Source organism: Myotis davidii, unplaced genomic scaffold (assembly GCF_000327345.1).
Source record: "Myotis davidii unplaced genomic scaffold, ASM32734v1 scaffold494, whole genome shotgun sequence".
In the NCBI taxonomy this organism is placed as follows: Eukaryota; Metazoa; Chordata; class Mammalia; order Chiroptera; family Vespertilionidae; genus Myotis; species Myotis davidii.
Window position 1 is genome coordinate 1,233,931 of NW_006285480.1, and position 17,370 is coordinate 1,251,300.

The 17,370-nt window shown below is 37.4% G+C and overlaps 1 protein-coding gene across 1 annotated transcript in view; it reads left to right on the plus strand.

Annotated features, from left to right (window-relative positions):
- Positions 1–17,370, plus strand: part of LOC102762417 (armadillo repeat-containing protein 4-like) — a gene marked incomplete at its 3' end in the record, with an annotated part of 121,372 nt that overhangs the window by 37,497 nt on the left and 66,505 nt on the right. Inside the window, 3 exon segments of the mRNA XM_015559050.1 lie at positions 2,579–2,784; positions 3,498–3,587; positions 6,159–6,306. Coding sequence (XP_015414536.1) covers positions 2,579–2,784; positions 3,498–3,587; positions 6,159–6,306 — 444 coding nt within the window.

Below are 17,370 nucleotides of genomic sequence, written 5' to 3' on the forward strand. Positions count from 1 at the left end.
GACCTCAAAACAGGGCGACTGAGCACAAGGGGCGGGGGTGGGAGGGGGGAGAAAAAGAAAAAAAAAAAGAATGCAACTTGTTCCCAGGGACTGGAGAAAATGAAAAAAAAGGTTTGAATCCATCAGTGTTCATTAGTCATCTCCTTCATCTTCCTCTCCTACTTCCCCCTCATCATCTTCAACTTCTTCACCTTCATCCTCATCCCCTTCTTCATCAATATCTTCCAACCTTCCTCTTCATCATCATCATCTATATAGTCTTATTAATTTTTTTGCCAGCTCATTTTATTGATTACTGAGAGAGAAGTTTTGAATTGTTCCAATTGTGGATTTATCTTATTTTTGCTTTTAGATCTGTTTTTGCATCATATATTTTGAAGTTCTGCTGTTTAGTTAATACACAATTAGAATTGTGTGTTAATTGACTCTGTTATTATGTATCTCCCTCTTTATCCTTGATAATATTATTTATTTTGAAGTCTATTTTGTCTGATTATAATATAGCTATTCTACTTCCTTTTAATTGTTTTTTTAAATATATTTTTATTGATTTTTCACAGAGAGGAAGGGAGAGAGATAGAGAATTAGAAACATCGATGAGAGAGAAACATCGATCAGCTGCCTCCTGCACATCTCCCACTGGGGATGTGCCCGCAACCCAGGTACATGCCCTTGACCGGAATCGAACCTGGGACCTTTCAGTCCACAGGCCGACGCTCTATCCACTGAGCCAAACTGGTTTCGGCCCTTTTAATTGTTTTTAATGGAATATTTTCTTCAGCATTTTACTTTTGATAATTTATATTTTTAATACAAAGTCCTTTCTTTTAGACCACAAATAGTTGTGTTTTCCTTTTTCATCCATTTTCATTTAACATAACTAGTGATAAAGTTGAATTTAAATTTACTATCTTGCTAGTTGTTTATATTTGTCCCATTTGTTCTTTTTCTTTTTTTTCCTTTTGTTTAGGTCCTTTTGAATTGAGCTCTTAGAAATGATTCAATTTTATTCATGTTATTCATTAGTCAGTTACATTTTAAAAAAAGTTTCTTAGTTGCTGCCCTAGGACTTCATATATATATATATCCTATATAATAAAAGGGTAATATGCAAATTGATCCTAACAGCAGAATGACTGGGAATGACTGGTCACTATGACACACTCTGACCACCAGGGGGCAGATGCTCAATGCAGAAACTGCCCCCTGGTGGTCAGGTCACTCCCACAGGGTGAGCTCTGCTCAGCCACAAGCCAGGCTGACAGCTACCAGTAGAGTGGTGGTGGCAGGAGCCTCTCCCGCCTCCTCAGCAGCACTAAGGATGTCCAACTGCAGCTTAAGTCTGCTCTCTGCTGGTAAGTGGACATCCCCCAAGTGCTGCCAGGCTGCCAGAGGGATGTCTGACTGCCAGCTTGGGCCCGATCCCCCAGGGAGCAGGCCTAAGCCATCAGGTGGTCATCCTCCAGGGGGTCCCAGACAGCAAGAGGGTATAAGCTGGGCTGAGGGACCCCCCCCACCCCCGCAAGTGCACACATTTTTGTGCACCGGGCCTCTAGTATACACACACACACACACACACACACACACACACATATGTATATATGTGTATATATATGTATATACATAGAATTTATTATGTCCCACTTTAAGTAATACTATACAATTTCACAAATATTTTAAGAACCTCATGATAGTGTACTTGAATGCCTCTCCCTGTCCTTTGTGCTATTGTTATCATATATTTTATTTTTATGTACTAACCCCTCAAAACACTGTTACTACTTATGCTTCAGTAAATTATATTTTAGAATGATTAAAAATAATGGAGTTTTATATTTATTTTTTCCATTTCTATAAATATGTTTATTTTTGCCATTTCTATAGATTATTTCTCTGTATAGATCCAGTGTTTCTGATTGGCATGATATTCCTTGTGATTGAAGGATTTCACTAACATTTCTTCTGGCACAGGCCTTCTGATGGTGAATTCTCTTGGTTTTTGTTCATCTGTGAAAGACTTTATTTTCACCTTCAAATTTGAAAGATATTTTGGGTGTCAGTATAGAATTTTGAGTTGACAGGTTTTTCCTCCCCTATTAGTACTTTAAAGACATAATTTTATTTTCTTTTAGCTTGCGTTGTTTCTGGTGAGAAGCCTCTTTTAACCATTATGTTTTCTCCTCTATCTATAATGTGTCTTGCATGTCTGACTAGGTTAAGATGTTCTATTTATCCTTGGTTTTAGCAATTTGAATATGATGACTCCCAGTCAATATAGGGTTTGAATTTAATTTTTTCTAGTGGTGATGGAGAGTGAGGAGTTCCGACCTGCAGTTGTATCTGTGTGTGCTACAGCAGAGGTGAAGTTTAGGAACATCACATTACCATCAGTGTAACTCCAGTAACGGCCTTGGTGCTGAAGGTATCCTTAGTCAATTGTGTCAGTGAGCAACAGAAGTAAGATGCGTCTGAGACTTCCTTTTCTGAATTTATCACCAATGTTAATTTTCAGAGAGCACTAGAAAATTCAGAAGGGATATCATTGTAAATACGGTACTTAATTTTTTCTTCAATAAAGCAAACTAAATTTAACGAAGAACTGCAAAAGGAAAAGAGTCAGCCTAATGAGACACCGAAGAAGGAAGCAGCAGGTGCCTTACGGAAAGCTAATCCTGGCTCAGACAAGAGCACGTTGGAGAAAAACCAAATTAATTTTGGGAAGAATCACATGATCAAGAGATTAAAGCCAAGCTTAAACTGGAAGACCACTGTTGAGTCCAAAGAGTATGTAGACATTTGCATGATGGGATTTTAAAACCATCGTTAGTGACCATATTTGCCTAATTTTTCACAGAACTTTATTTCATATAAGAAAATACAGAGTAGTATTCTTTCCTGCTCCTCTTCCTATTTCAAACAGAGAGATTTGACAGGCAACAGGGTTTATATATGGGTTCTGGAAAGGGAATGGAAGAACACAATTCACTTTCATGTAGTTGGTAAGTTGGGCAAATAACTTGAAAAAGATGATACAACACACGGAGAAATCACATGGGCTACTTGTTAAGTGGGAGGTGAATTTTTAAATTCAGCTTTTTGTATGTTCTTATTTTTTTAAATTAAGAATTTACCTAAGTGTTTAATGAAAACCAAGTAGGTGCCAAAGACTATGCTAAAGCTGGGGATACATAGAAAATCAGATACAGGCCTTTCTGTAACATTGGGTGGAGAAGGTAAAAAAAATAGACAACTACAATCAAGGCAGTAATCTACTAGGTTAAAAGCTACAGAGTAAAGGCCTTTCACATGTTCCTAGTACAAAGGAATACGGAACAAATTGCTTCTTCATTATAGAAAGTGCATGACTGCTCAAAGGAAATTCTCTGTGTCTGGAAAACACATAATTTTGGGGCATGAAAATGTTGGAATACTTGTATACATTTCTATTTTAATTTCCTATTAATCATCAAAAAATAACTAATAAAGAATGTTTTTAGACACAGAACCTCATTTCATGAGGAAAAACATGGCGGAAGACTTGAAAAGTCAGCAACATCTGTTTCATCTGGAAAAGCACAATGGGTTCGGTATGTTTCTGTTAACCAGTTTTTAACACCATTCTTACAGGATATGCTAACTAATCCTAACTAATGGCATTCTTACTCTTCGGGTGCCAAGATACCTATATTGACAGTTACTAGTAATGTTTTGCACAATGATCATACTGGATTTCTTTTAGTGCAGAGCTGGAAGAAATGGCAGAAATCTCACACTATGAAGTTTTCAACTTGGGAACAAAAACAAAACTTTAAGATACTCTACTACATTTATACTACTTGGGGGGTGTCAATCTAATAAACACTTTAATTTGTCTGACAATTCTTCAACTTTTTATTTTTAAATAACTATAGATTCACAAAAAGTTACAGGGGTACTACAGAGAGGTCTCATCTCCCCTTCACCTAGCTTCCCCCAAAGGTGACATCTAGGCTAACTACAGCATAATATCAAAACCAGGAGGGTAGCATTGGTACAATGTATATGTATACTTCATGCCATTTTGTCACATGTAAATGGTGTGGTGACTGTGGCAATCCAGAACCAGGACTATTCCATCATTACACAGAGCTCCCTCCTGCTACCCCTTATAGTCACACCCATTCCCTTTCCCCCATTATTCCCAGTCCTTGGCAGCTGTTAATCTGTTTTCCATTTCTATAATTTTGTCATTTTGAGAATGTCATATAAACATAATCATAAATTTTTGTACTGGCTGTGTTTTTCATCTAATACTCTTGACATTCATCCAAGTTGTGGCTTGTATTAGTAATTTGTCTCTTTTTTTTTGCTAAGTAGTATTCCATGGTATGAATGTACCATACTGTAATTTCTCACGTATTGAGGGAAATTTTCATTCCTCTCAGTTTTTGGCTATTACAATTAAGGTGGTTGTAAATAATTATAGAAAAATTTCTATATGGATGTAAACTTTCATTTCTCTAGGACAGCGGTTCTCAACCTGTGGGTCGCGACCCCTTTGGCGGTCGAACGACCCTTTCACAGGGGTCACCTAAGACCATCCTGCATATCAGATATTTACATTACAATTCATAACAGTAGCAACATTACAGTTATGAAGTAGCAACGAAAATAGTTTTATGGTTGCGTCACAACATGAGGAACTGTATTTAAAGGGCCAGAAGGTTGAGAACCACTGCTCTAGGATAAATGCCCAATTGCCAACACATGTAATAATTGTGTGTTTAGCTTTGTAAGAAATTGCTAGATTCTTCCAGAGCGGCTGTACCATTTTACTATCCTACTAGCAATGTATGAAACTCACTTTCTTCTTATCCTTGCCAACATTTGGTATTGCCATATTTTTTATTTTCGCTGCACTAAAAGATGTGTAGTGTTGTCTCATTATGGTCTTAGCATTTCCTAAAATGGCTAGTGATATTGAACATCTTTTCATGAGCTTATTGTTCATGTATGTTCTTTAGTGAAATGTCTTGTATGTCTTTTGCTTATTTTCCAATCAGATCATGTTTTGTTTTTAAATGTTGTGTTTTGAGAGTTCTTTATCTATTTTGGGTATCCTAGGTTGGATATGTAGTTTGCAAATATTTTCTCCTCTCTGTAAGTTGTTTTTTTCATTCTCTTAATATAGGGTCTCTCATAAAACAAGTTTTTAATTTTGATAAAGTTCAACGTATAGATTTTTCTTTTATGGATTGTGCTTTTGATGTCATGTCTAAGAACTCTTTGTGATGCCTTTAGTCCTGAAGATTTTCTTTGTTTTTCTCTAAAAGTTGTGTTATTTTTACATTAAAGACTATGATCCATTTTGAGTTAATTTTACTTATAAGGTGTGAGGCTTAGGCCAAGCTTCACTTTTTTGCCTATGGATGTCCAGATGCTCCAGCACCATTTGATGAGAAGACTGTCTTTTCATCATTGAATTGCTTTTGGATTGTTAAAAAAAACAAAACACCAGTTGGGTGTGCTTATGTGAGTCTATTTCTGGTCTCTATTATAGTCAGTTGATCTTTATCTGTAGCCTTTCATGAATACCACACTGTCTTGATTACTATAACTATATAGTAAATCTTGAAATATGGTAAAGTGGTTTTTCTCACCTTTTAAAACTTGTTTTTGCTATTCTAGTTTCCTTCTTTTTCACACAAATTTAGAATAATCTTGCTATATCTATTTTAAAAAATGTGCCAAGGATTTTGATGTTTTTCCTATGTAGAGTAATCTCATCTATAAACACTATGTGTGTCTGCATTTGGACTTTTTTATTTATTTCACCAGCATTATGTAGTTTTTAGCATACAAGTCCTGTACAAAAAATTTGTTAGATTTATATCTGGAACTAGAGAATCCAGTACAATGCTGAATAGCAGTGGTCAAAGTGGACATCCTTGTTTGTTCTCCATCTTAGGGGAAAATGTCTTTCACTATAGTAAGTACAATGATAGTGTCGGTTTTGTACATATTCTTTATCAAGTTGAGGAAGTGCCCCTCTGTTCTTGTTTTTGTTTTTTGTTTTTTTGAGAGTTTTTATCATTTAAAGAGATGTTGCTGAAATAGTAACATTATAAACATGTACATGCTGTAACATAAATATATTTATTATATGTTGTTGTTATTAGTAAGAGTGCTGACAAGGTTGAGGAAATTGTTAGTGAGAGCTCCTCAGAGAGTGAAGAAGATGAAGAACCACCTGATCATCGCCAGGAAGCAAATGCAGATTTGCCATCGGAATATTGGCAGATTCAGAAGCTGGTGAAATATCTGAAGGTAAGACAGACCCTTTGTACTATGTTTGCAATGTTTATTTTTAAATCCTTGCCCCAAAATGTATATTCTGCTTCCAAGTTTATTGTATGTTTCTTTCAAAGAAGGGTTGTAGGAACCCTATTTTTATTTAAATGTGTACAGGGAGGAAGGTCTTCTTCCCTCTAGGATGACAAGGTTCGTCCTCCTGGAGCAGGCAGGCTGCCTAGAGCCAGCTATCTTGCTTAGAGCAACTGGGTAGCACCAGATACTATGACTTACCACCAGTGCGGTTTGAAGTTGGACTAACTTTTCTGCTGTACCACTTACTAGCAGTGTGGCTGTTGAAAAGTTTGGTTTGAGCCTTATTTTTCTCAACCTATGGTATAAAATAAGTATCCTATAGGATTAGTTTAAGGATTGAGAAAACATTTGAAACATGTGGCATAGTGTCTGATACATAGTAGGAACTTAAAATATTCATTGGTGCATTTCCATTTTTATATTTATTCCATTTATTATATTCAGTAATAAAACATACATATGAAAACAGTTTACATAATAACTGGCCATATAATGTTGTATTTAAGTACTTGGATGGTGGGAGGGGGGACAGAATCAAAGAAAATGATTTGCCAAAACCCAGAGTAATATTATTTTCTGATATTGGATAGCTGATATTGATCACGTCTAGGCTGTGTTTAAAGCAAAAGTCCAGAAGTACTTGTGAAAACAACATTATGGCTTATCTCATGTTTTCCTTCTGCTTCTCCATGTCTTTGGTCAAATCAACAGGGACATTTGCCAATGCCTTTGCACACTTAAAGGCGTTTGGGTAACTCCTAAAGTGCTAATGGGTACTTTTCCTGTGCCTTTGAGGTCCTCCAGAACTGAGAGGTAAAAGAGCCTATTTGTGCATATTTTTGTGAATTCTCCAAGGCCCTGCACAGATATGGCCTTGTAGGCATAGGTCAGTTGAAAAAGTTTTTCTTGCAAGAAACATATGCCCCTTCCTCTGTCAGACACAGCCTCAGGTGCAATTTATAGAAAAAGAAAAGTTTTCCTGAATCCCATGGAAAGGTAGTCAAGAAATTTGGAAAATGGGGAAAGGATTCTAATTCTCTTTGGAGAATTAAAATTTAGACATTGCTGATTCAAAGGAACTTACTAACATCATTGTAAGCAAGAGCAGTTAATTATCTAAGCTTGGTAATCATTCCATAATATATCTGTATATCAAATCAGCACATTGTACACTTTAAATAGAGATAATTACATTTGTCAATTATTCCTCAATAAAGTTGAAAAAACACACAATGCTAACAGTACAATCAAAGTTGAAAGTAGGCATTTCTAAGCGTCAGGACAGAAGCAAGTAGGAGAGAAGTGATCATAATCTAATGTCAGCCTTGCTTGTAGCATTTGCCATGCTCTAAATGTGTGTCTGCTGCTAACAGTGAATCATTCTTGCATAACTATTAATATGTTTATATGCATAGTATACTTTATACAAATCCTATTAGTGGTGTTTCAAGAAATAACAAATTTGAAAGCAAAATAAGTCATTAAATTTTAATTGAGATTTCCACTGTAGCCTTGTCAAGCTCGCTAAGTAGATCTGAATGTTATGTTTTTTGGATGTACTACCCAATAATTTTGCTGGCATTTTTTGGTGTTTGAATATTATTACAATTTGTTCTTTCTAAGTAATTTAACAGAAGAAATTCAAAGGGAAGATTATGTGAATATGTTGTGGAACATTCCATTATAAAACCAGAAACTGATGTTAAATCTGAATTAATAAAAACAACAAAGATTTAGATAGCCAATCCAGAATCAGGACAAACAGATAAAATATTTTCATCATTAAAAAAGGAAATGAGCTTATGTGAAGCAAACCCTAATGCCTGCCTTGGCTATGCTTTTAGAAGCCTCTTAATAATTTGAGCAATGTCAATACAAAATGAAAGAAAAATTACCTTTTTACATCTAGAATAGTAGCCAAGAAGCAAAACCCAACACTGTTGGATAGAACGATCAATGCTTTGTGTGTTTTAAAATTTAATTTTAAGAATGATATCTTATAAATGTAAATATTTTAATATCATTTTTCATTTTCTGAAGTGATTTTTATTTGGCCTTTATATTGTGTTAATGTTCCTCTCTTTTAGTGTTTTCTGGTCTCAAATATCAGGTAGAGATAATTTTTAAATGTTTTTGTAATATATATAGCTTATTTTTTTTACAGATCACCTCTGATATTTTTAGCATTGCTACCACACAAAAAATGATACACTCTTTAACATTATTCTCTAGTATGGTCAGGATTATTATTTTTACAATGTAAATAAAGTTTAGAAAAAAGCATGAGGTAATATGATTTCTGGAATTCCTAAGAATTTCTGGGAATTCTGATTTCTTATTCCAAAATTTGAAGATTCATATCTGTTGGGAATTTGGAAATACTAGCATGGAGCACAGGCTGGAGTTCAGGCCCCATGGTCCATCCTGTACCCCTTTGACAGGTGTCTTTGTGCACAAGCCATACATACAGCCAACATGGTGGCTTAGCTGGGCATGCGCGGCAGCAACGTACAGACTCAGGAGACCTTCCTGGCAGTGATTTGATCCTTTTCTGAACTGCAGAGCTGCCCTGATCTCTCCTCTACTCATAAAGAGCATATCACCCACCTGGAGAAAAGATTGGCAGTGTAGAACTTTTGTCACCCAAAACTTGGGCAGCTTGAGCCAGATGAGCTTTGTCGATCAGACAGGGCCTTTGGAAGAGCCCTGGTGTTTATCCAAATAATTCTGTTCTATTAACTGCATTTCATTGGTGAAAGAAAATAGTCAAAAGGGTGCAAGTATCAGCAGGACTAGGAGTAGACTAATGGATTAGTAGTTAGCAGCACGAGCTTCAATATCAGAAAGACTTCAGTTGAGTCAGGATCTGCCACTACTAGTTCTCTAGCCTTGGGAGAGCTGGTGGGTCTCTCTAGACTTCACTTTCCTCATTGGTCAAGATGGCAAAATAAAATGTCCCATATTTTAGAATTATTATGAATATTAAATGAAATCTAATACATGTAAGGTGTTGGCAATAATAATAATTTCCATTACATATTATTGCTGTAAACAGTGTATAGTGTGGAGTCTTGAGATACACAAGTGATCTCTACTTTTGCTTTAAATTTTCTAGCAACCATTAAAAGGAGGGAAATGCGGTGAGTTAATATGTTGAGGGAAAGATTCTTAATCATAATAAGATAGAAATAACTCAGTTGCCCATGTGTGTAACCCATCCTGGTGCTAAGAGCAGAAGGAATTTTCTCCCTGAAGACTTAAAGGGGCAGACTGTGAGTGAGGTAGTGAACATCTGCTTCAATAATATCCTCTCAGTGAACATGGTAAGGAGGTTCTCAAAATAGTCTAGTTATTGGATAACTATTTTAAGTTTTTCAACTATTTAGGATAAATACATATAATACTAGGCCAAAAAGGGATGCACTATTTCTGTCCCAGAACAGCTAAGAAAAACATTTATTGATGAAGTGCTATTTAAGCTTGCACAAGTTCTTCATCAATAAATTATGTGCAAATGTGATACTTTTGGCCAGACAGTAAATTGCTTGGAATTATTATAGTTCCCACAGGTAAATATTCTTAGCATAGCCAATAAAAGAAAAAGTATATCTACAAATGATTTCAAGGTTTTGATGTAGATAGATATTTTATATGGAGATACAAAAGGATATTAAAAGTCTTTGAAATGCAAAATTGAATGTCTCTAGGTAATCTCAAAATAAATACACTTGACATTTAATTTATAAAATTATTTCTAAATGTAGACTTAAACTAGCAGAGAAATGTTAATGTTGACCTGACTTTCTACTTAATTTTCCAAGTACAGCAATGTCTGTGATTGTTGAAAAAAAATGTTGATGAGCTCATTAATACTCATGTGGGTCAATGAACTATAGTTATTATTTATCCAGAGCTATGAGCTCAGATCTTGGCATGCAAGTAAAGGGAGTTTGTATTTAATTATTTGGCTTTGACACATGATCATTACATCTTGCAAGTTTTATATATGTATATATTCGTAAAATCTGGATTTTTAGAACACAATTTTTTTCAGATGAATATTTATTCAGAATTGTGGAAAGCCATATTTTTTACATAAGATTTTATGATTTGACAATTTTTTAAAATTTTCTTTTTATTGTTGACACTATTACAGATGTCCTCATTTTCTCCATCTTTGCCCACCTCCACCCAGCCCCTGCTCCTCCCTTTCCTCTGGTCATCTCCACACTGTTGTCTGTGCCTACAATGGGTTATGTATATATGTTTTTGGCTAATCCCTTCACCTCCTTTCCTCCAGTCTCCTCTCTCCCCTCCCCTCTGACAGCTGTCAGTCTTTTCTGTCTATCTATGCCTCTGTTTCTATTTTGTTTGTCAGTTTATTTTGTAGAACACGATTTACTTTTTAAACTAATTAATACTTGGCTTTTTTATTCACCACATTCCAACTTCCCCCCCACCCCCACCCCATATAACTGATGACTCTGTACCCTGGTTCTAAATGAAGCAATAATCCCCTTTCAGCTACCTTACTGAGATGCACTTGCATTCTGCCTTCTATTGTTAAGGTTTAGCGTGTCTGTCTTATCAGCTGTCTATCCTATCAGAGACCATATTAAATTATTTGTCTTGCAGGAGTCTTGCTAGTGAGCACAGCCTTGCCTCTCAACCCTTTGCCCAAAAGGTGTCACTGGGAGAGCACAAGGTTCTTGAGAGTCCAGGCTGTGCCATTCTTCACACTCAGATCCTCAAGAGCAGTTCTTCCTGCGAACCACATTCTTCCTTCTGCATTGCTGACTTTCTGCAACTTTTCTTCCTCTTCTCTCTCCTCCTTTTGCTGCCCCCTTTCTCCTTGTAGGTGTACTATTTTGTATTTGCTAGCTTAATAAGGATATTATTTTCTTCCCTTGCCATAAATGCTCCAAAATCTTGCAGTTAAATGCTCCAAAATCTTGCAGTTTTGCTATGGATCAGTTCTAGCGCCTGGGGGAGATGGTTTAATAAGGTGTATGCATCACACTAGTTCTGTGAATCTCTCTAAAAATACAGAAGTTTCACTCACTTCTAAATCATGTGTTTGATTGTTTTTTATTGTCTTTATTGTAATTGATATCTAATTTTATGCCATTGTGATCTGAGATCATGCTTGATATGATTTCGAGCTTGTTGAATTTGTAGAGACTTAGCCTGGGTCCTAACATGTGGTCTATCTTTGAAAATGTGTACTTGAGAAGAATGTATATTTCTGTAGCTTTGGGGTGAAATGTTCTGAAGATGTCCATTAATTCCATCTGATCTAGTGAGAGAAGTTTAGGATTGCTGTTTCTTTGCTGATATTTTGTGTCGAGGATTTATCTAGTGATATCAGTGGGGTATTAAAGTCCCCTACTATGATTGTATTGTCAAACTCTCCCTTGATAGCTTCAATATTTAAGTGTTCTTAATGTGAAAAATGAATCTTGGGACCCGAGGTTGAAAGCCCCTTGAAATCTATTTCTGTGGAGATTGATATGGAATTTATTACTGTGGTATCAGTAAATCCAAGAGAAAATTGAGCAGACTAGAGTGAAACCAAGAAAATGGTTGGTCAGCTTTCCGGGATCTCAGAGCCTGGGTCTAGCTTCATGTTTTATACCCACTCTAGGCATTTCCCAGGGTTGTGAGGTGAGGATGTACCATCCTGGCATCAACTGCAGGCTCAGCTGGAGTAATATTAGCAAGCAAGCTAGAAACTTCTGCCTGCCCCCACTCTGAAGTGCTTCATTGGGCTGACCTATTCATGAGTACTTGCTACAATATGGAGGAATCTAGGTTAATCCTCAGGGTCATTTCCCCAGGTGCATCTTCTCCCTCTTGGATGCCTGTTTCTGCACCTGGGAAACAGCATTGATTGAGAAAGCCGAGTCCACCAGCAGGTGGCATGCCAAATGAATCTGAGTGGGAAGTGACAGGGGCTTGTGTTGATGTGGAGGTGTGTTGGGGGCTTGGAATAGCAGAGTGTCTTTGGAAGCACAAAGAAATGACTAAGAAAGAATAAAGGCCAGTTTCTGAGGAGAGTTTGGTTTAGAACAGATTAATTTTGAAGACAGTGAAATATCCAAATAGATATAGCCCATGCAACAATTGGAAATAAAAAAAACTGGAACTCAAATTTTTGCATTAAAAATGAAACTACCTGTTTGGGAGCTAAGGGCAGGAATTAGACTGAGGTGAGAGAGTGGAGCCTGTGGGCCTATTTTTGTCTTTTTATTCATGAATGGATGTGTGTTCTTGATAGCTAACCAGAACATTGCTGCCTCTCACTTGGGTTAGTACAAGTAAGGCAATATTTTTGGATCAAAATTACTATGCCAAAACTGGTGGTCTTTCTTTAAACATCAGTTTGCCATCTTATAAGCAGACTAGTGGCCCAGTGCACGAATTTGTGCACATTGAAAGGAATTTAATTAGAAGAACTATTTTAATATCACTATTTGCCCTTTCTCTATAATAAAAGTGTCAACCAAATTCATGATTGACAATGACAGATGGAAACACACGCATGCAATTGGCACCAGCGAGAGCTTTATATGTATTGTGCATGCGCGAGTCAACTTAGACTTTTATATACATAGAATAAACTTGCTTAATTAGACCTGATTTCTAATTTAGCTAAACTTTTTCCAGCCCAGTGAAGCACCCCAACTTCTCTTTCAAGTAATTGTCAGCTAATGAAAAGAAATTAGGATTCCACCAGAGTCTCCTATGTACCTACTCCAGGACTTCTGTGAGGATCAAATGAGATGAGGCACAGGAAAATGCTTCACAGACATTTGGTTACAGTGTAAAGTGTTTCCACCTGGATATAAAGCAAGTCGTGTTACTGGGCTAAAGAAACTGCAAGGAGGCTGGTCGCTAGAGAGAGGAAGCCAGATGTTGCTACTTGATGTCATTATCTTGACAAAGGGAAAAACAGTATATTAGCCTTTTATATAGGTAGATCACTGGCATTTAAAAAATCTTAAATAAAGTAACATTTTATTTGGTAATTTCATGCAGCTAGCTCTTAGACACAAAATAATACAGGAAGGTAAATAATTGGGAAAGTTTGAAGCAAAAAGAGAAAAAAATGTCTATTTTTAAAATAAGCTTCCATCTGATTGAAAGCTGGTACATTCTAAACTCCAAGGGGCTAGATATGAAGACTGGGGAGATGATGGGCTTTTTTTCTTTCTTTCTTTTTTTTAATCCACACCTGAGGATATGATTTTAAAGATTGCCAGAGAGAGAGAGAAACATGAATCTGTTTACCCCCTGTATGTGCCCCAACCAGTAATTGAACTGCAACTTAGGTATGTGCCCTAACTGAGAATTGAACCTGCAACCTTTTGTTGTAGGGGATTATGCTCCAACCAACTGAACCACCCGACCAGAGCAATGATGGGCTTTTTATTCTTAAATTTTTAAAAATGTTTTTCTTAATTGGTTAAGGTATTACATATGTGTCCTTATCACCCCATTGTCCCCTCATCCCCTCCCCCCACACTCAGGTCCTCACCCCCTGGTGTCTGTGTCCATTGGTTAGGCTTATGCGCATGCATACAAATCCCTTGGTTGATCTCTCCCCCTTACCCCTACGCTACCTTCCCTCTGAGGTTGGATGGTCTGATAGATGCTTTTTGGCTCTGGATCTGTTTTTGTTCATCAGTTTATGTTGTTCATTATATTCCACAAATGAGTGAGATCATGTGATATTTATCTTTCTCTGACTGGTTTATTTTGCTTAGCATAATGTTCTCCAGTTTCATCCATGCAAATGGTAAGAATTCCTTCTTTTTTACCGCAGCATAGTATTCCGTTGTGTAGATGTACCACAGTTTTCTTATCCACTCATCTGCTGATGGGCACTTAGGCTGTTTCCAAATCTTAGCTATGGTAAATTGCGCTGCTGTGAACATAGGGGTGCATATATCCTTTCTGATTGGTGTTTCTAGTTTCTTGGGATATATTCCTAGAAGTGGGATCACTGGGTCAAATGGGAGTTCCATTTTCAGTTTTTTGAGGAAACTCCATACTGTCTTTCACAGTGGCTGAACCAATCTGCATTCCCACCAGCAGTGAAGGAGGGTTCCTTTTTCTCTGCATCCTCTCCAGCACTTGTCCTTTGTTGATTTGTTGATGATAGCAATTCTGACAGGTGTGAGATGGTACCTCATTGTTGTTTTGATTTGCATCTCTCGGATGATTAGTAACTTTGAGCATGTTTTCATATGTCTCTTGACCTTCCTTCTGTCTTCTTTTGAAAAGCATCTGTTTAGAACCATTGCCCATTTTTTTTCCTGGATTATTTATCTTCTTTTTGTTAAGTTGTATGAGTTCCCTGTAAATGTTGGAGATTTAACCCTTATCAGAGATAATATTGGCAAGTATGTTCTCCCATGCAGTGGACTTTCTTGTTGTTTTGTTGATGGTTTCTTTTGCTGTGCAGAAGCGATTTTTTTTTATGTAGTCCCATTTGTTTATTTTCTATTTAGTTTCCATTGTCCTAGGAGCTGTATCTAAAGATACTGCTTTGGCATATGTCTGAAATTTTGCTGCCTGTGGATACCTCTAATATTTTTATGGTTTCCCGTCTTACCTTTAAGTTCTTTATCCATTTTGAGTTTATTTTTGTGTATGGTGTAAGTTGGTGGTCTAGTTTCATATTTTTGCATGTATCTGTCCAATTTTCACAACACCATTTCAACACATTGAAATGACTGTCTGAACTCCATTGTATGTTCTTGCCTCCTTTGTCAAATATTAATTGAGCATAGTGGTTTGAGTTGATGTCTGTGTTTTCTATTCTATTACATTGGTCTATATGTCTGTTCTTGTGCCACTACCAGGCAGTTTTGAGAACAGTGGCTTTGTAGTACAGTTTGGTAACTGGTATTGAGATCCCTCCTACTTTGTTCTTTCTCAGGATTGTCGCAGCTATTTGGGAATGATGGACTTTTTAATGTAAATTCACAAATGTGGTACCAGCCTTGAATGTGCCATGGGGGCAATTTTTGTTCCTATGTTCTAGGGCAGTGGTCGGCAAACTGTGGCTCACGAGCCACATGTGGCTCTTTGGCCCCTTGAGTGTGGCTCTTCCACAAAATACCATGTGCAAGTGCACATGTACAGTGCAATTGAAACCTCATGGCCCATGCGCAGAAGTCGGTATTTTGTATAAGAGCCACACTCAAGGGGCCAAAGAGCTGCAGTTTGCTGACCACTGTCTAGGACAGTGATGGCAAACCTTTTGAGCTCGGCTTGTCAGCATTTTGAAAAACCCTAACTTAACTCTGGTGCCATGTCATATACAGAAACTTTTTGATATTTGCAACCATAGTAAAACAAAGACTTATATTTTTGATATTTATTTTATATATTTAAATGCCATTTAACAAAGAAAAATCAACCAAAAAAAATGAGTTCGTGTGTAACCTCTGACACGGGTGTCATAGGTTTGCCATCACTGGGCTAGGGGAATGGTGATATTATCTGAACACACGTCACTCAGTGGAGAATGGGTGCTGTAGACTACTGAGTGACAGCTTCTGATGACAACTAACATCACCACTTTTATCCTCTACCCCCACCCAGGTGAGTTGATGAGGGGTAGTGCCTCATTGGTTCATTCTATATGGTCAGTTTCATAAAACACCGGTGTTGATCTCATCTTTCACATGAGCCAGGGATCCTGCTAGTTATTCTCTGTCATGTATCCACAAATTCAGAATTCTCAGGCCATGAAAAGTGAAAGGGTGAGGTGAGTCCCCTACTTAGCAGGGATCAAGACTCTCCTTCAGAGTGACATCTAAAAGATGATCATATAAAAAATCTCACAAGGCTTCCCAAGAAACATTCAGGCCCCTTCCTTGGCATGGTCTGCGTTTCCTGTCTGGAGGATGGATTCTCAGCAGTGACACTGTCATACTTGAAAACCTTGGTTAAAGATTGCTTTTATGGTGCTCAGTTTCCTAATGATCTCGCATTAACTGATTCAACACACACATGCACACATTCCATCCCCATCCCTTAATTGGTTAAAAAGTTCTTCTAAGTTGTAATTGGCAGTTACAGGCATACCTTATTTCGTGGCACTTTGCGCTTCACAGATGTTGCAGTTTTTACAAATTGAAGGCAACCCCAACCAGCAGAAAGATTACAACTCCCTTTATTGTGATACTTTATTGTGATGGTCTGGGACCAACCCCGCAGTATCTCTGAGATATGCCTGTATATGATTTTTCGTGTAGGAATTTGATGTACTTTGCAATGAATTCCAGTTAATTAAATTCCTTTCCCATTACTTGGGTTTTGGAGTGTCACTTAATGTGATCCTTGTTTCATTGGTGGAAAAGCTGAGAAATACTTTACTCCCGGCCACACAGAAGGTGCTATGGTCCAGGACAGCATCCAGGTTTCTGTCTTTATTGCCAGTTGCCTGGTTATGCTGTCCATCTGTCAAGAAAATCAGGCCCTGAGCCTGCTGACCTTGCTGTTGTATGTTATTCTTTTCTCTTTCCTTTGTTTTTCTTCATTTGCATAAGGGGCTAATTAAACTGGGATCACTTCTTAACAAAGGAATTTAATGGTCATTTTTGGAAGACCTATGAGAGTATGCTCTTTTGCTAGGTTTTAATTAAAGAGATGGAGAAGCACATGATAGTGCAGTGTTATTATTGTTGAAAAGAATTGCTGGGGTCCAACCCCAGCAGGTCCAGGGGTCCCCAAAGGTGTGGATGGAGTCGGCGAAGAAGGAATGACACAGAGACAGCGTTCAGTTGATCAGCAGCCTAGCCAGTATCTCCAGCCAAGTTCTGGTTAGGATCTCCAGCCAAGTTCTGGTTAGGATCTCCAGCCAGGTTCTGTGTGCATGTTCTCTTGCTAGGTTCTCCAGCCAGATTCTCCAGGTTCTCCAGCCAGGTTCTGTAGCCATGTTCTCTCGCTAGGTTCTCCAGCCAGGTTCGGTTTAGGTTCTCCAGCCAGGTT